At 42.9% G+C, this 20089-nt stretch overlaps 1 protein-coding gene across 2 annotated transcripts in view; it reads left to right on the top strand.

The window, feature by feature from the left end:
* Nucleotides 1-2612: 2612 nt before the first annotated feature.
* Nucleotides 2613-20089, top strand: part of LOC141155309 (connector enhancer of kinase suppressor of ras 2-like) — a 586755-nt gene continuing 569278 nt past the window's right edge. For both annotated transcript variants that reach the window (XM_073642150.1, XM_073642151.1), the window contains exon 1: nucleotides 2613-3157. In XM_073642150.1, the coding sequence (XP_073498251.1) occupies nucleotides 3094-3157 (64 nt within the window). In that variant the 5' untranslated portion in view covers nucleotides 2613-3093. The remainder of the gene's footprint in view (nucleotides 3158-20089) is intronic.

Below are 20089 nucleotides of genomic sequence, written 5' to 3' on the forward strand. Positions count from 1 at the left end.
AGTAGTTATATTCTTGTACATAGTAGCAGTATTATAGTAGTTATATTCTTGTACATAGGGGCAGTATTATAGTAGTTATATTCTTGTACATAGGGGCAGTATTATAGTAGTTATATTCTTGTACATAGGAGCAGTATTATAGTAGTTATATTCTTGTACATGGGGCAGTATTATAGTAGTTATATTCTTGTACATAGGGGCAGTATTATAGTAGTTATATTCTTGTAGATAGGGGCAGTATTATAGCAGTTATATTCTTGTACATAGGAGCAGTATTATAGTAGTTATATTCTTGTACATAGGGGGCAGTATTATAGTAGTTATATTCTTGTACATAGGAGCAGTATTATAGTAGTTATATTCTTGTACATAGGGGCAGTATTATAGTAGTTATATTCTTGTACATAGGAGCAGTATTATAGTAGTTATATTCTTGTACATAGGGGCAGTATTATAGTAGTTATATTCTTGTACATAGGGGCAGTATTATAGTAGTTATATTCTTGTACATAGGGGGCAGTATTATAGTAGTTATATTCTTGTATATAAGGAGCAGTATTATAGTAGTTATATTCTTGTACATAGGGGGCAGTATTATAGTAGTTATATTCTTGTACATAGGGGGCAGTATTATAGTAGTTATATTCTTGTACATAGGGGGCAGTATTATAGTAGTTATATTCTTGTACATAGGGGCAGTATTATAGTAGTTATATTCTTGTACATAGGGTGCAGTATTATAGTAGTTATATGCTTGTACATAGGGGGCAGTATTATAGTAGTTATATTCTTGTACATAGGGGGCAGTATTATAGTAGTTATATTCTTGCACATAGGGGGCAGTATTATAGTAGTTATATTCTTGTACATAGGGGGCAGTATTATAGTAGTTATATTCTTGTACATAGGGGGCAGTATTATAGTAGTTATATTCTTGTACATAGGGGGCAGTATTATAGTAGTTATATTCTTGTACATAGGAGCAGTATTATAGTAGTTATATTCTTGTACATAGGAGCAGTATTATAGTAGTTATATTTTTGTACATAGGGGCATTATTATAGTAGTTATATTCTTGTACATAGGGGGCAGTATTATAGTAGTTATATTCTTGTACATAGGAGCAGTATTATAGTAGTTATATTCTTGCAAATAGGAGCAGTATTATAGTAGTTATATTCTTGTACATAGGGGGCAGTATTATAGTAGTTATATTCTTGTACATAGGGGGCAGTATTATAGTAGTTATATTCTTGTACATAGGGGGCAGTATTATAGTAGTTATATTCTTGTACATAGGGGGCAGTATTATAGTAGTTATATTCTGGTACATAGGGGAGCAGTATTATAGTAGTTATATTCTTGTACATAGGGGCAGTATTATAGTAGTTATATTCTTGTACATAGGGAGCAGTATTATAGTAGTTATATTCTTGTACATAGGGGCAGTATTATAGTAGTTATATTCTTGTACATAGGGGCAGTATTATAGTAGTTATATTCTTGTACATAGGGGGCAGCTGCTCTGGAGTACACGGGCATGTGCATACGATGTCTCACCGCCTGCGGCCCCGACGCTGCAGAGAGGCCGCCGGCGGCTTCCTCTCAATATGCTAATGAGCAGAGGCTTTTTTTTCCCACATGCTGACTTTCCCCATAGAAGTTAGGTCTATGGAGAAATCCCACATGCAGACCCGCAGGAGAAATTGACATGCTGCGATCTGGAAAGACGCGCCACATGTCAGTTTCTGCAAGTGCACACATTGGATTTCTACAAATCCCATCCACTATGCTGTAACTTCTGGTCGATGCGGACTGGATGAAGTGCAAGTGCGCTGCTTCCAATCCGCAGCAAGTACTGATGGTGTGCACATACCCTAATACAGGATAAGTAATATATGTGCAATATCATTCTACATGTGACCTTTATCATAAGTTTCATTGTTGAAGTAGACATTAAATATACAGTATGACATGTTTTTTTTTTTCTGCTTTGTTCCGTATATTTACTTCTTCATATATTGCACCATAATGTATATTAAGTTGTAATCTGACTATTTTGGGTAGGATGGGTTCTCCGTCTTCTCTGTGGCAATGAGTTGATCACATACTGGGTGGTAGGAGGTGAACATTTGAATCAGTGAAGTTCCTCTCCTGTCATGGGTTGCACACACATGCGCTGGGGGTGGTAGTAGTAGTAGATTTTAAGGGTAACTTAACATTGACGCTAGAAGTTTATGTGCATTTACATTTCACAATGTTTAAGCTCGTAACTTTTGGATTCGTCGTCCGCCAACGTTGCAGCATTCCTACACCTACTTTTCTGCCACCTTGTATCCGTTTTCTTTTTTTTTACTCTTTATTATTTATTGTGGAAATGATAACGTTACTATCAAATCTTTTCCAGCTTGTTACTTTTCTTCTGATTGGTCGAACTCCAGCAATGTCTCTCCCCAGGGAGTTAGAGAAGTATCAGGATAGAAGCTGGAATGTCCGCCCGGCCACCTATATTCCTCCTCTGCCATCCTCAGCACTAGCCAATGCTCGCCAGCTCTGTCTTCCCTCCTTCTGCTGGGCAGGGAAGAATGTAGACCCCCTCCCCATCTTTCCCTCCTATTCTGGGGGTGCCTGATATTCGTCCTTGCAGGGGAGGAGGGTGCCAGGTCTCCAGTGGGGGTTGAGCGGCGGCTGCCATGTTCCTCTCCTGTGCATGGGTTGCACACACATGCACTGGGGGGTGGTAGTAGTAGTAGTAGTAGTAGTGGTGGCGGTGGTGTGGGGGGATGCTGCTGTGACTGGGGGAAGCATGAGCACACATTTGCACTGTACTGCAGCACTGCTCCCCTCATCCCTGTGCTCCAGGCTGCCTGTGTGCAGTGGGGGAGGTGCTAGAGCACATCAAGCAGTGTAATTTTATACATTACTGAATCAGTGCAGGCGAATCCTGGAGGGACAGGGCTGCATCTTGGCTGTAGACTGCATCCTCTGTGCTCCCCTTCCAGCCATGCTCTGAAGAGACCCCTCTATAGCTGTGCATTGCTGCTGCTGCTGCCTTTCTCTCTGCATCTGGGTGACTAACAAACTCACAGTGGGATGGCTTTAGTAATGGAACCCATAAGCAAGTGGAGTGCCAAGCAAGTGGTAGACTGGATGAAAGGTACAGTACCATTTTCTTCTGCTGGATTTCTGCTGGGAGATCTCCCTGCCATGCACCATCAGCTGTGAGGAGCATGCAGCACTCTGTGGATCCTGCACTGTGGGCTCTATCCATCTATCTATCTATCTATCTATCTATCTATCTGTATCTATCTATCTATATATATCCTGGCTGCATGGCAGGAGCTGCTGGGGAAGCAGATAGGGCTGGAGTTGTGCTGCCACATTGGTGCCCCCTTAGCAGAATGTGGGCAGGGACCCTGCATGCACCATAGGCAGCTCCTATGGATCAGCACCCTGGACAGAGACTATGGAGATGGATACATTGTGGCAGCTGGGAATCTGGGGGGGAAATACCTGGAAATCACAGAAATTGCTGTGCTGGTTACAGGGTTGGCGCTGGGTGATATAATAAGTGGCAGGTGATAATTGGCAGCTCCCTTCATTGGATACATGACACATATCATATAGTGATTGCAGCCGCTGCCATTGGCTGCTGGTGTGTGGGAATCTCCAGCTCCAGGAGAATGTACCCAGGAATGGCTCCTAGATCCCGGCCATAGGGTCTGCCTGGTGTCACCGGGGCACAACGCTGCCCAATATGATGGGAAATATACAGTATATATGGAGTGATGTGTGACATCTGTAACAAGTAGATACATTGTATCCATCTCTCTGTGTATCTCATATCTATGTAATAATGTCTATCTAGTAAGATCTACACACAGTATGGATTAGGAAGAACTGAGATAATAAATGCTATATACACTGTAATATATATATATATATATATGTAGCTTAGTGGGATGATACATGTGGGTTCAGTACTGTAGGGTTTAGTGTCCCCCCATTGTCCCGGGTATATGGATGATATAGATATAGATGTGTTTGCTCCCCTCGATGTGGGGTCCAGGTGTCCGTGCTGATGATGGCGGTGTGTGTGGAAATAGTCTGTGTATATATATATATATATATATATATATATATATATATATATATATATATAGGGTGTATAACCTATGTGTACGCTCCTTTTTAATGACGGGATCACTACTTGCTGTCTGCAGATCTCTAGATCTCATCGATTTATTGCCTTGTGTGTTTGGATGGATTTATTATATCCCTTACGTTGTATTCTGTTACATGTAATAATTCCTCCCTGCCTTTATGTGCTGGATATATAATATATTACATGCGCTCTGTGTAGTTATTACACTACAGTATATATTATTATATATCACATATAATATCTACTCACAAAATATAAATATGTCTTTATAGTGTTTTATATTAATATATTTATTTTCTTTGTATATCTTACATTATGTGATTTGACATGAACTATTTGCTCTCTTTGTATATCATATTACATGATATTATATGATATCACAGGTTTCCTTGCTTTATGTGCATTTATTACATTATCACATATTATATCGCTGTATTTTTATGCATATATTACGTTACAGTACAGTATTGCGAGTGTATTTTTTGCTCTATGTGACTTTACAGTATTACATCACAATACATTATAGCGGGTGTATTTTCTGCTCTATGTGCATGTATTACATCACAGTGTATTATATCGGGTGTATACGCAGCTATTCGTGTCGTCCCCATGAGATTTGTGCTTTCCTCTGGATTAACATTTTAGGCTATAGGTTGAACTCGATGGACTTAAGTCTACCTTCAACTTTAAGATTATTAAACTATTTTTTTCCTCTATGTGCATATATTATATTATATATTGGTTTTTTTTCTGCTCTTTGTACATACGTTACAGTACATTATATCGGTGTATTTTTTACTGTACGTGCATATACTACATTATTATATCGGATGTTTTTTTCTTTTGCTCTATGTTCATATATTACATTATTATTGTATCGGTGTATTTTCTGCTCTGTGTGCATACGGCTCATTGTATCGGGTGTATTTTCTGCTCTGCGTGCATACGGCACATTGTATCGGGTGTATTTTCTGCTCTGTGTGCATACGGCACATTGTATCGGGTGTATTTTCTGCTCTGTGTGCATACGGTACATTGTATCGGGTATATTTTCTGCTCTGTGTACATACGGTACATTGTATCGGGTGTATTTTCTGCTCTGTGTGCATACGGTACATTGTATCGGGTGTATTTTCTGCTCTGTGTGCATACGGCACATTGTATCGGCTGTTTTGTCTGCTCTGTGTGCATATGGTACATTGTATCGGGTGTATTTTCTGCTCTGTGTGCATACGGTACATTGTATCGGGTGTATTTTCTGCTCTGTGTGCATACGGTACATTGTATCGGCTGTTTTGTCTGCTCTGTGTGCATACGGTACATTGTATCGGGTGTATTTTCTGCACTGTGTGCATACAGTACATTGTATCGGGTGTATTTTCTGCTCCGCGTGCATACGGCACAATGTATCGGGTGTATTTTCTGCTCTGTGTGCATACAGTACATTGTATCGGGTGTATTTTCTGCTCTGTGTGCATACAGTACATTGTATCGGATGTATTTTCTCCTCTGTGTGCATACAGTACATTGTATCGGGTGTATTTTCTGCTCCGCGTGCATACGGCACAATGTATCGGATGTATTTTCTGCTCTGTGTGCATACGGTACATTGTATCGGGTGTATTTTCTGCTCTGTGTACATACGGTACATTGTATCGGGTGTATTTTCTGCTCTGTGTGCATACGGTACATTGTATCGGGTGTATTTTCTGCTCTGTGTTCATACGGTACATTGTATCGGGTGTATTTTCTCCTCTGAGTGCATACGGCACATTGTATAGGGTGTATTTTCTGCTCTGTGTACATACGGCACATTGTATCGGGTGTATTGTCTGCTCTGTGTGCATACGGCACATTGTATCGGGTGTATTTTCTGCTCTGTGTGCATACGGCACATTGTATCGGGTGTATTTTCTCCTCTGAGTGCATACGGCTCATTGTATCGGGTGTATTTTCTGCTCTGCGTGCATACGGTACATTGTATCGGGTGTATTTTCTGCTCTGTGTGCATACGGTACATTGTATCGGGTGTATTTTCTCCTCTGAGTGCATACGGCACATTGTATCGGGTGTATTTTCTCCTCTGAGTGCATACGGCTCATTGTATCGGGTGTATTTTCTGTTCTGCGTGCATACGGTACATTGTATCGGGTGTATTTTCTGCTCTGCGTGCATACGGTACATTGTATCGGGTGTATTGTCTGCTCTGTGTGCATACGGTACATTGTATCGGGTGTATTGTCTGCTCTGTGTGCATACGGCACATTGTATCAGGTGTATTTTCTGCTCTGTGTGCATACGGCACATTGTATCGGGTGTATTTTCTCCTCTGAGTGCATACGGCTCATTGTATCGGGTGTATTTTCTGCTCTGCGTGCATACGGTACATTGTATCGGGTGTATTTTCTCCTCTGAGTGCATACGGCACATTGTATCGGGTGTATTGTCTGCTCTGTGTGTATACGGCTCATTGTATCGGGTGTATTTTCTGCTCTGAGTGCATACGGTACATTGTATCGGGTGTATTTTCTGCTCTGTGTGCATACGGTACATTGTATCGGGTGTATTGTCTGATCTGTGTGCATACGGTACATTGTATCGGGTGTATTGTCTGCTCTGTGTGCATACGGCACATTGTATCAGGTGTATTTTCTGCTCTGTGTGCATACGGCACATTGTATCGGGTGTATTTTCTCCTCTGAGTGCATACGGCTCATTGTATCGGGTGTATTTTCTGCTCTGCGTGCATACGGTACATTGTATCGGGTGTATTTTCTGCTCTGTGTGCATACATTACATTGTATCGGGTGTATTGTCTGCTCTGTGTGCATACGGTACATTGTATCGGGTGTATTTTCTCCTCTGAGTGCATACGGCTCATTGTATCGGGTGTATTTTCTGCTCTGAGTGCATACGGTACATTGTATCGGGTGTATTTTCTGCTCTGTGTGCATACGGTACATTGTATCGGGTGTATTGTCTGCTCTGTGTGCATACGGTACATTGTATCGGGTGTATTTTCTGCTCTGTGTGCATACGGCACAATGTATCGGGTGTATTTTCTGCTCTGTGTGCATACGGTACATTGTATCGGGTGTATTTTCTGCTCTGTGTACATACGGTACATTGTATCGGGTGTATTTTCTGCTCTGTGTGCATACGGTACATTGTATCGGGTGTATTTTCTGCTCTGTGTTCATACGGTACATTGTATCGGGTGTATTTTCTCCTCTGAGTGCATACGGCACATTGTATAGGGTGTATTTTCTGCTCTGTGTACATACGGCACATTGTATCGGGTGTATTTTCTGCTCTGTGTGCATACGGCACATTGTATCGGGTGTATTGTCTGCTCTGTGTGCATACGGCACATTGTATCGGGTGTATTTTCTGCTCTGTGTGCATACGGCACATTGTATCGGGTGTATTGTCTGCTCTGTGTGTATACGGCTCATTGTATCGGGTGTATTTTCTGCTCTGAGTGCATACGGTACATTGTATCGGGTGTATTTTCTGCTCTGTGTGCATACGGTACATTGTATCGGGTGTATTGTCTGATCTGTGTGCATACGGTACATTGTATCGGGTGTATTGTCTGCTCTGTGTGCATACGGCACATTGTATCAGGTGTATTTTCTGCTCTGTGTGCATACGGCACATTGTATCGGGTGTATTTTCTCCTCTGAGTGCATACGGCTCATTGTATCGGGTGTATTTTCTGCTCTGCGTGCATACGGTACATTGTATCGGGTGTATTTTCTGCTCTGTGTGCATACATTACATTGTATCGGGTGTATTGTCTGCTCTGTGTGCATACGGTACATTGTATCGGGTGTATTTTCTCCTCTGAGTGCATACGGCTCATTGTATCGGGTGTATTTTCTGCTCTGAGTGCATACGGTACATTGTATCGGGTGTATTTTCTGCTCTGTGTGCATACGGTACATTGTATCGGGTGTATTGTCTGCTCTGTGTGCATACGGTACATTGTATCGGGTGTATTTTCTGCTCTGTGTGCATACGGCACAATGTATCGGGTGTATTTTCTGCTCTGTGTGCATACGGTACATTGTATCGGGTGTATTTTCTGCTCTGTGTACATACGGTACATTGTATCGGGTGTATTTTCTGCTCTGTGTGCATACGGTACATTGTATCGGGTGTATTTTCTGCTCTGTGTTCATACGGTACATTGTATCGGGTGTATTTTCTCCTCTGAGTGCATACGGCACATTGTATAGGGTGTATTTTCTGCTCTGTGTACATACGGCACATTGTATCGGGTGTATTTTCTGCTCTGTGTGCATACGGCACATTGTATCGGGTGTATTGTCTGCTCTGTGTGCATACGGCACATTGTATCGGGTGTATTTTCTGCTCTGTGTGCATACGGCACATTGTATCGGGTGTATTTTCTCCTCTGAGTGCATACGGCTCATTGTATCGGGTGTATTTTCTGCTCTGCGTGCATACGGTACATTGTATCGGGTGTATTTTCTGCTCTGTGTGCATACATTACATTGTATCGGGTGTATTTTCTGCTCTGCGTGCATACGGTACATTGTATCGGGTGTATTTTCTCCTCTGAGTGCATACGGCACATTGTATCGGGTGTATTGTCTGCTCTGTGTGTATACGGCTCATTGTATCGGGTGTATTTTCTGCTCTGAGTGCATACGGTACATTTTATCGGGTGTATTTTCTGCTCTGAGTGCATACGGTACATTGTATCGGGTGTATTGTCTGCTCTGTGTGCATACGGTACATTGTATCGGGTGTATTGTCTGCTCTGTGTGCATACGGCACATTGTATCAGGTGTATTTTCTGCTCTGTGTGCATACGGCACATTGTATCAGGTGTATTTTCTGCTCTGTGTGCATACGGCACATTGTATCGGGTGTATTTTCTTCTCTGAGTGCATACGGCTCATTGTATCGGGTGTATTTTCTGCTCTGCGTGCATACGGTACATTGTATCGGGTGTATTTTCTGCTCTGTGTGCATACATTACATTGTATCGGGTGTATTTTCTGCTCTGCGTGCATACGGCACATTGTATCGGGTGTATTTTCTGCTCTGCGTGCATACGGTACATTGTATCGGGTGTATTTTCTCCTCTGAGTGCATACGGCTCATTGTATCGGGTGTATTTTCTGCTCTGAGTGTATACGGTACATTGTATCGGGTGTATTTTCTGCTCTGTGTGCATACGGTACATTGTATCGGGTGTATTGTCTGCTCTGTGTGCATACGGTACATTGTATCGGGTGTATTGTCTGCTCTGTGTGCATACGGCACATTGTATCAGGTGTATTTTCTGCTCTGTGTGCATACGGCACATTGTATCGGGTGTATTTTCTCCTCTGAGTGCATACGGCTCATTGTATCGGGTGTATTTTCTGCTCTGCGTGCATACGGTACATTGTATCGGGTGTATTTTCTGCTCTGTGTGCATACATTACATTGTATCGGGTGTATTTTCTGCTCTGCGTGCATACGGTACATTGTATCGGGTGTATTTTCTCCTCTGAGTGCATACGGCTCATTGTATCGGGTGTATTTTCTGCTCTGTGTGCATACGGTACATTGTATCGGGTGTATTTTCTGCTCTGCGTGCATACGGTACATTGTATCGGGTGTATTTTCTGCTCTGTGTGCATACATTACATTGTATCGGGTGTATTTTCTGCTCTGTGTGCATACGGTACATTGTATCGGGTGTATTGTCTGCTCTGTGTGTATACGTTACATTGTATCGGGTGTATTTTCTGCTCTGTGTGCATGCGGCACATTGTATCGGGTGTATTTTCTGCTCTGTGGGCATACGGTACATTGTATCGGGTGTATTTTCTGCTCTGTGTGCATACGGTACATTGTATCGGGTGTATTTTCTGCTCTTTGTTCATACGGTACATTGTATCGGGTGTATTTTCTGCTCTGTGTGCATACGGTACATTGTATCGGGTGTATTTTCTGCTCTGTGTGCATACGGTACATTGTATCGGGTGTATTTTCTGCTCTGTGTGCATACGGTACATTGTATCGGGTGTATTTTCTGCTCTGTGTACATACGGTACATTGTATCGGGTGTATTTTCTGCTCTGTGTGCATACGGTACATTTTATCGGGTGTATTTTCTGCTCTGTGTTCATACGGTACATTGTATCGGGTGTATTTTCTGTTCTATGTGCATACGGCACATTGTATCGGGTGTATTTTCTGTTCTGTGTGCATACGGCACATTGTATCGGGTGTATTTTCTGTTCTGTGTGCATACGGCACATTGTATCGAGTGTATTTTCTGCTCTGCGTGCATACGGTACATTGTATCGGGTGTATGTTCTGCTCTGTGTGTATACGTTACATTGTATCGGGTGTATTTTCTACTCTGTGTGCATACGGCTCATTGTATCGGGTGTATTTTCTGTTCTGTGTGCATACGGCACATTGTATCGGGTGTATTTTCTCCTCTGAGTGCAAACGGCACATTGTATCGGGTGTATTTTCTGTTCTGTGTGCATACGGCACATTGTATAGGGTGTATTTTCTGCTCTGTGTGCATACGGTACATTGTATCGGGTGTATTTTCTCCTCTGAGTGCATACGGCTCATTGTATCGAGTGTATTTTCTGCTCTGCGTGCATACGGTACATTGTATCGGGTGTATTTTCTGCTCTGTGTGCATACATTACATTGTATCGGGTGTATTTTCTGCTCTGTGTGCATACGGTACATTGTATCGGGTGTATTGTCTGCTCTGTGTGTATACGTTACATTGTATCGGGTGTATTTTCTGCTCTGTGTGCATGCGGCACATTGTATCGGGTGTATTTTCTGCTCTGTGTACATACGGTACATTGTATCGGGTGTATTTTCTGCTCTGTGTGCATACGGTACATTGTATCGGGTGTATTTTCTGCTCTGTGTTCATACGGTACATTGTGTCGGGTGTATTTTCTCCTCTGAGTGCATACGGCACATTGTATAGGGTGTATTTTCTGCTCTGTGTACATACGGCACATTGTATCGGGTGTATTTTCTGCTCTGTGTGCATACGGTACATTGTATCGGGTGTATTGTCTGCTCTGTGTGCATACGGTACATTGTATTGGGTGTATTGTCTGCTCTGTGTGTATACGTTACATTGTATCGGGTGTATTTTCTGCTCTGTGTGCATGCGGCACATTGTATCGGGTGTATTTTCTGCTCTGTGTGTATACGGCACATTGTATCGGGTGTATTTTCTGTTCTATGTGCATACGGCACATTGTATCGGGTGTATTTTCTGTTCTGTGTGCATACGGCACATTGTATCGGGTGTATTTTCTGTTCTGTGTGCATACAGCACATTGTATCGAGTGTATTTTCTGCTCTGCGTGCATACGGTACATTGTATCGGGTGTATTTTCTGCTCTGTGTGTATACGTTACATTGTATCGGGTGTATTTTCTACTCTGTGTGCATACGGCTCATTGTATCGGGTGTATTTTCTGTTCTGTGTGCATACGGCACATTGTATCGGGTGTATTTTCTCCTCTGAGTGCAAACGGCACATTGTATCGGGTGTATTTTCTGTTCTGTATGCATACGGCACATTGTATAGGGTGTATTTTCTGCTCTGTGTGCATACGGTACATTGTATCGGGTGTATTTTCTGCTCTGTGTGCATACGGTACATTGTATCGGGTGTATTTTCTGCTCTGTGTGCATGCGGCACATAGTATCGGGTGTATTTTCTGCTCTGTGTGTATACGGCACATTGTATCGGGTGTATTTTCTGTTCTGTGTGCATACGGCACATTGTATCGGGTGTATTTTCTGCTCTGTGTGCATACGGCACATTGTATCGGGTGTATTTTCTGCTCTGTGTGCATGCGGCACATTGTATCGGGTGTATTTTCTGCTCTGTGTGCATATGTTACATTTTATCGGGTGTTTTGTCTGCTCTGTGTGTATACGTTACATTGTATCGGGTGTATTTTCTGTTCTGTGTGCATACGGCACATTGTATCGGGTGTATTTTCTGCTCTGTGTGCATACGGCACATTGTATCGGGTGTATTTTCTGCTCTGTGTGCATACGGCTCATTGTATCGGGTGTATTTTCTGTTCTGTGTGCATACGGCACATTGTATAGGGTGTATTTTCTGCTCTGTGTACATACGGCACATTGTATCGGGTGTATTTTCTGCTCTGCGTGTATACGGCACATTGTATCGGGTGTATTTTCTGCTCTGTGTGCATATGTTACATTTTATCGGCTGTTTTGTCTGCTCTGTGTATACGTTCCATTGTATCGGGTGTATTTTCTGCTCTGTGTGCATAAGGCACATTGTATCGAGTGTATTTTCTGCTCTGTGTGCATACAGCACATTGTATCGGGTGTATTTTCTGCTCTGTGTGCATACGTTCCATTGTATCGGGTGTATTTTCTGCTCTGTGTGCATACGGTACATTGTATCGGGTGTATTTTCTGCTCTGTGTGCATACGGTACATTGTATCGGGTGTATTTTCTGCTCTGTGTGCATACGGCACATTGTATCGGGTGTATTTTCTGCTCTGTGTGTATATGGCACATTGTATCGGGTGTATTTTCTGCTCTGTGTGTATACGTTACATTGTATCAGGTGTATTTTCTGCTCTGTGTGCATACGGCACATTGTATCGGATGTATTTTCTCCTCTGTGTGCATACAGTACATTGTATCGGGTGTATTTTCTGCTCCGCGTGCATACGGTACATTGTATCGGGTGTATTTTCTGCTCTGTGTGCATACGGTACATTGTATCAGGTGTATTTTCTGCTCTGTGTGCATACGGTACATTGTATCGGGTGTATTTTCTGCTCTGTGTGCATACGGTAGATTGTATCGGGTGTATTTTCTGCTCTGTGTGCATACGGTACATTGTATCGGGTGTATTTTCTCCTCTGAGTGCATACGGCACATTGTATAGGGTGTATTTTCTGCTCTGTGTACATACGGCACATTGTATCGGGTGTATTTTCTGCTCTGCGTGCATACGGTACATTGTATCGGGTGTATTTTCTGCTCTGTGTGCATACATTACATTGTATCGGGTGTATTTTCTGCTCTGTGTGTATACGTTACATTGTATCGGGTGTATTTTCTGCTCTGCGTGCATACGGTACATTGTATCGGGTGTATTGTCTGCTCTGTGTGTATACGTTACATTGTATCGGGTGTATTTTCTGCTCTGTGTGCATACGGCACATTGTATCGGGTGTATTTTCTCCTCTGAGTGCATGCGGCTCATTGAATCGGGTGTATTTTCTGCTCTGCGTGCATACGGTACATTGTATCGGGTGTATTTTCTGCTCTGTGTGCATACATTACATTGTATCGGGTGTATTTTCTGCTCTGTGTGCATACGGTACATTGTATCGGGTGTATTATCTGCTCTGTGTGTATACGTTACATTGTATCGGGTGTATTTTCTGCTCTGTGTGCATACGGTACATTGTATCGGGTGTATTTTCTGCTCTGTGTGCATACGGCACATTGTATCGGGTGTATTTTCTGCTCTGTGTGTATACGGCACAATATATAGGGTGTATTTTCTGCTCTGTGTACATACGGCACATTGTATCGGGTGTATTTTCTGCTCTGCGTGCATACGGTACATTGTATCGGGTGTATTTTCTCTCTGTGTGCATACATTACATTGTATCGGGTGTATTTTCTGCTCTGTGTGCATACGGTAAATTGTATCGGGTGTATTTTCTGCTCTGTGTGCATACGGTACATTGTATCGGGTGTATTTTCTGCTCTGCTTGCATACGGTACATTGTATCGGGTGTATTTTCTGCTCTCTGTGCATACATTACATTGTATCGGGTGTATTTTCTGCTCTGTGTACATACGGCACATTGTATCGGGTGTATTTTCTGCTCTGCGTGCATACGGTACATTGTATCGGGATTATTTTCTGCTCTGTGTGCATACATTACATTGTTATTGGGTGTATTTTCTCCTCTGTGTGCATACCGCACATTGTATCGGGTGTATTTTCTGCTCTGTGTACATACGGCACATTGTATCGGGTGTATTTTCTGCTCTGCGTGCATACGGTACATTGTATTGGGTGTATTTTCTGCTCTGTGTGCATACATTACATTGTATCGGGTGTATTTTCTGCTCTGTGTGCTTACGGTACATTGTATCGGGTGTATTTTCTGCTCTGTGTGCATACATTACATTGTATCGGGTGTATTTTCTGCTCTGTGTACATACGGTACATTGTATCGGGTGTATTTTCTGCTCTGTGTGTATACATTACATTGTATCGGGTGTATTTTCTGCTCTGTGTGTATACGTTACATTGTATCGGGTGTATTTTCTGCTCTGCGTGCATACGGTACATTGTATCGGGTGTATTTTCTGCTCTGTGTGCATACGGCACATTGTATCTGGTGTATTTTCTCCTCTGTGTGCATACGGCACATTGTATCGGGTGTATTTTCTGCTCTGTGTGCATACGGCACATTGTATCGGGTGTATTTTCTGCTCTGTGTGCATACGGCACATTGTATCGGGTGTATTTTCTGCTCTGTGTGCATACGGCACATTGTATCTGGTGTATTTTCTCCTCTGTGTGCATACAGTACATTGTATCGGGTGTATTTTCTGCTCCGCGTGCATACGGTACATTGTATCGGGTGTATTTTCTGCTCTGTGTGCATACGGTACATTGTATCAGGTGTATTTTCTGCTCTGTGTGCATACGGTACATTGTATCGGGTGTATTTTCTGCTCTGTGTGCATACGGTAGATTGTATCGGGTGTATTTTCTGCTCTGTGTGCATACGGTACATTGTATCGGGTGTATTTTCTCCTCTGAGTGCATACGGCATTATAGGGTGTATTTTCTGCTCTGTGTACATACGGCACATTGTATCGGGTGTATTTTCTGCTCTGCGTGCATACGGTACATTGTATCGGGTGTATTTTCTGCTCTGTGTGCATACATTACATTGTATCGGGTGTATTTTCTGCTCTGTGTGTATACGTTACATTGTATCGGGTGTATTTTCTGCTCTGCGTGCATACGGTACATTGTATCGGGTGTATTGTCTGCTCTGTGTGTATACGTTACATTGTATCGGGTGTATTTTCTGCTCTGTGTGCATACGGCACATTGTATCGGGTGTATTTTCTCCTCTGAGTGCATGCGGCTCATTGAATCGGGTGTATTTTCTGCTCTGCGTGCATACGGTACATTGTATCGGGTGTATTTTCTGCTCTGTGTGCATACATTACATTGTATCGGGTGTATTTTCTGCTCTGTGTGCATACAGTACATTGTATCGGGTGTATTATCTGCTCTGTGTGTATACGTTACATTGTATCGGGTGTATTTTCTGCTCTGTGTGCATACGGTACATTGTATCGGGTGTATTTTCTGCTCTGTGTGCATACGGCACATTGTATCGGGTGTATTTTCTGCTCTGTGTGTATACGGCACAATATATAGGGTGTATTTTCTGCTCTGTGTACATACGGCACATTGTATCGGGTGTATTTTCTGCTCTGCGTGCATACGGTACATTGTATCGGGTGTATTTTCTCTCTGTGTGCATACATTACATTGTATCGGGTGTATTTTCTGCTCTGTGTGCATACGGTACATTGTATCGGGTGTATTTTCTGCTCTGTGTGCATACGGTACATTGTATCGGGTGTATTTTCTGCTCTGCTTGCATACGGTACATTGTATCGGGTGTATTTTCTGCTCTCTGTGCATACATTACATTGTATCGGGTGTATTTTCTGCTCTGTGTACATACGGCACATTGTATCGGGTGTATTTTCTGCTCTTCGTGCATACGGTACATTGTATCGGGTTTATTTTCTGCTCTGTGTGCATACATTACATTGTTATTGGGTGTATTTTCTCCTCTGTGTGCATACTGCACATTGTATCGGGTGTATTTTCTGCTCTGTGTACATACGGCACATTGTATCGGGTGTATTTTCTGCTCTGCGTGCATACGGTACATTGTATTGGGTGTATTTTCTGCTCTGTGTGCATACATTACATTGTATCGGGTGTATTTTCTGCTCTGTGTGCTTACGGTACATTGTATCGGGTGTATTTTCTGCTCTGTGTGCATACATTACATTGTATCGGGTGTATTTTCTGCTCTGTGTACATACGGTACATTGTATCGGGTGTATTTTCTGCTCTGTGTGTATACATTACATTGTATCGGGTGTATTTTCTGCTCTGTGTGTATACGTTACATTGTATCGGGTGTATTTTCTGCTCTGCGTGCATACGGTACATTGTATCGGGTGTATTTTCTGCTCTGTGTGCATACGGCACATTGTATCTGGTGTATTTTCTCCTCTGTGTGCATACGGCACATTGTATCGGGTGTATTTTCTGCTCTGTGTGCATACGGCACATTGTATCGGGTGTATTTTCTGCTCTGTGTGCATACGGCACATTGTATCGGGTGTATTTTCTGCTCTGTGTGCATACGGCACATTGTATCTGGTGTATTTTCTCCTCTGTGTGCATACGGTACATTGTATCGGGTGTATTTTCTGCTCTGTGTGCATACATTACATTGTATCGGGTGTATTTTCTGCTCTGTGTGCATACGGTACATTGTATCGGGTGTATTTTCTGCTCTGTGTGTATACGTTACATTGTATCGGGTGTATTTTCTGCTCTGTGTGCATACGTTACATTGTATCGGGTGTATTTTCTGCTCTGTGTGCATACGGCACATTGTATCGGGTGTATTTTCTGCTCTGTGTGTATACGTTACATTGTATCGGGTGTATTTTCTGCTCTGTGTGCATACGGTACATTGTATCGGGTGTATTTTCTGCTCTGTGTGTATACGTTACATTGTATCGGGTGTATTTTCTGCTCTGTGTGCATACGGCACATTGTATCGGGTGTATTTTCTGCTCTGTGTGCATACAGCAGATTGTATCGGGTGTATTTTCTGCTCTGTGTGTATACGTTACATTGTATCGGGTGTATTTTCTGCTCTGTGTGCATACGGTACATTGTATCGGGTGTATTTTCTGCTCTGTGTGTATACGTTACATTGTATCGGGTGTATTTTCTGCTCTGTGTTCATACGGTACATTGTATCGGGTGTATTTTCTGCTCTGTGTGCATACGGTACATTGTTTCGGGTGTATTTTCTGCTCTGTGTGTATACGTTACATTGTATCGGGTGTATTTTCTGCTCCGTGTGCATACGGCACATTGTATCGGGTGTATTTTCTCCTCTGTGTGCATACGGCACATTGTATCGGGTGTATTTTCTCCTCTGTGTGCATACGGCACATTGTATCAGGTGTATTTTCTGCTCCGTATGCATACATTACATTGTATCGGGTGTATTTTCTGCTCTGTGTGTATACGTTACATTGTATCGGGTGTATTTTCTGCTCTGTGTGCATACGGCACATTGTATCGGGTGTATTTTCTGCTCCGTGTGCATACGGCACATTGTATCGGGTGTATTTTCTGCTCTGTGTGCATACGGTACATTGTATCGGGTGTATTTTCTGCTCCGTGTGCATACGGCACATTGTATCGGGTGTATTTTCTGCTCCGTGTGCATACATTACATTGTGTCGGGTGTATTTTCTGCTCTGTGTGTATACGTTACATTGTATCGGGTGTATTTTCTGCTCTGTGTGCATACGGCACATTGTATCGGGTGTATTTTCTGCTCCGTGTGCATACGGCACATTGCATCGGGTGTATTTTCTGCTCCGTGTGCATACGGCACATTGTATCGGGTGTATTTTCTGCTCCGTGTGCATACGGCACATTGTATCGGGTGTATTTTCTGCTCTGTGTGCATACGGTACATTGTATCGGGTGTATTTTCTGCTCCGTGTGCATACGGCACATTGTATCAGGTGTATTTTCTGCTCCGTGTGCATACATTACATTGTATCGGGTGTATTTTCTGCTCTGTGTGTCAACGTTACATTGTATCGGGTGTATTTTCTGCTCTGTGTGCATACGGCACATTGTATCGGGTGTATTTTCTGCTCCGTGTGCATACGGCACATTGTATCGGGTGTATTTTCTGCTCCGTGTGCATACGGCACATTGTATCGGGTGTATTTTCTGCTCTGTGTGCATACGGCACATTGTATCGGGTGTATTTTCTGCTCCGTGTGCATACGGCACATTGTATCGGGTGTATTTTCTGCTCTGTGTGCATACAGTACATTGTATCGGGTGTATTTTCTGCTCCGTGTGCATACGGCACATTGTATTGGGTGTATTTTCTGCTCCGTGTGCATACATTACATTGTATCGGGTGTATTTTCTGCTCTGTGTGTATACGTTACATTGTATCGGGTGTATTTTCTGCTCTGTGTGCATACGGCACATTGTATCGGGTGTATTTTCTGCTCTGTGTGCATACGGCTCATTGTATCGGGTGTATTTTCTGCTCCGTGTGCATACGGCACATTGTATCGGGTGTATTTTCTGCTCCGTGTGCATACGGCACATTGTATCGGGTGTATTTTCTGCTCCGTGTGCATACGGCACATTGTATCGGGTGTATTTTTTCTCAGCCTTTGTGCTATAAATAGCTTCTTGTGCTGACGGTTGATCTGGAGGGTCTTCGTCTTCGCTGCTTCTCGTTGCTCGGACTGGGATTCTGGGAGTACTGGGCTTGCACTGGTGTTTGTGGGGCCGCGTTATCCGTGAGTCCATCACTACCGACCCGGCCGGTATCAGAGGAGCAGGGTGGTCCGGGGTGGGCTTTCCTAGAACCCAGACAGAAATACTAATTACATTCAGAGTCTCTGGGAGAATTGAGATTAGAGCTGGGGTGGAATATAGAGAAAGGTGGGGATCCCTGTGACCGGTCAGCTGTGCCGCAGCTCATCCTGAGCCTCCTGCTTCATGAATATAAAACAATGTAGCAACTTCTCTGTGGACACAGAAATCTTACTGGAGGCAATGAATGACCCCTCTGCACGCAGGCAAAAGGGGGCACTGACCGTCCGACCCGCCGAGTGCGACCCTCAGGGCTCATCCCTCCTGAGAAATCTGCAGGCTGAGATCTGGTACCAAACACGCAGAATTGTGACCGCAGCTTTGGATGTGACTGGAGAATGTGATGGTTCTTAATGATACTCCATGTTTCTCTGGATCTATTGGCTTTTTAGTTTTTGTTAGGAATTATTTATTTAGTTAGCTTTTATTTAGCGCTAATTTCTATGCTCTTTACCAAAGGGGCGTGGCTCACAAGGTGTCCTTTGGCTACTTTGCATAATTACCCTCTAGGCCACGCCCCCTTTGAATTGATCTAAAAAAAAACTAGCACTGAATAAAAAGGGCCATATCTCAGAAACCGTGTGGCGGATTTACAAAAAAATGACATTGGAAAACTCAGAGAGCAGCTGGAATAAACGAAGAGCAGGAGCTGGATGCAAGTTTTGGTTGTATGCGCATATGACCGCTGCAGCCATTCACCTGATCATTCCTGGGGGCTTGGGAACCTGGGTAGGGCCAGGAGAGGAGCGGGGGGAGGAGTGGTAGATGAGTGAGAAACGCTATGTTCACACATGTTGGGTTTTTCAGGGTCACAAATCTGCAGCGAAATCCAATCTCTGACAGGAAATCAGATTTTGATGCGTTTTTCAGCGTTTTTTTTTTCATTGTCCTTCTGTCTCTATTTATGTGTGTACATAAAGTTCTGTGAAAAAAAAGACCCCATTCTATTTTGCCATCAAAAACGTTGAAAAAATGCTGATGCAAATTTTGGTGCGTTTTTGATGCGTTTTTTTCAGCGTTTTTTTTCACCACCCATTACTTCCTATGGGTAAAAAAACGCTGGAAGAAGTGACACGCTCTATTTTCCAAAAACCCAACCAAGGCATAAAATACACAACAACAAAAAAAAAAA

Source organism: Phyllobates terribilis, unplaced genomic scaffold (genome assembly GCF_046119375.1).
Source record: "Phyllobates terribilis strain yellow unplaced genomic scaffold, ASM4611937v1 Scaffold_7__3_contigs__length_470593459, whole genome shotgun sequence".
In the NCBI taxonomy this organism is placed as follows: domain Eukaryota; kingdom Metazoa; phylum Chordata; class Amphibia; order Anura; family Dendrobatidae; genus Phyllobates; species Phyllobates terribilis.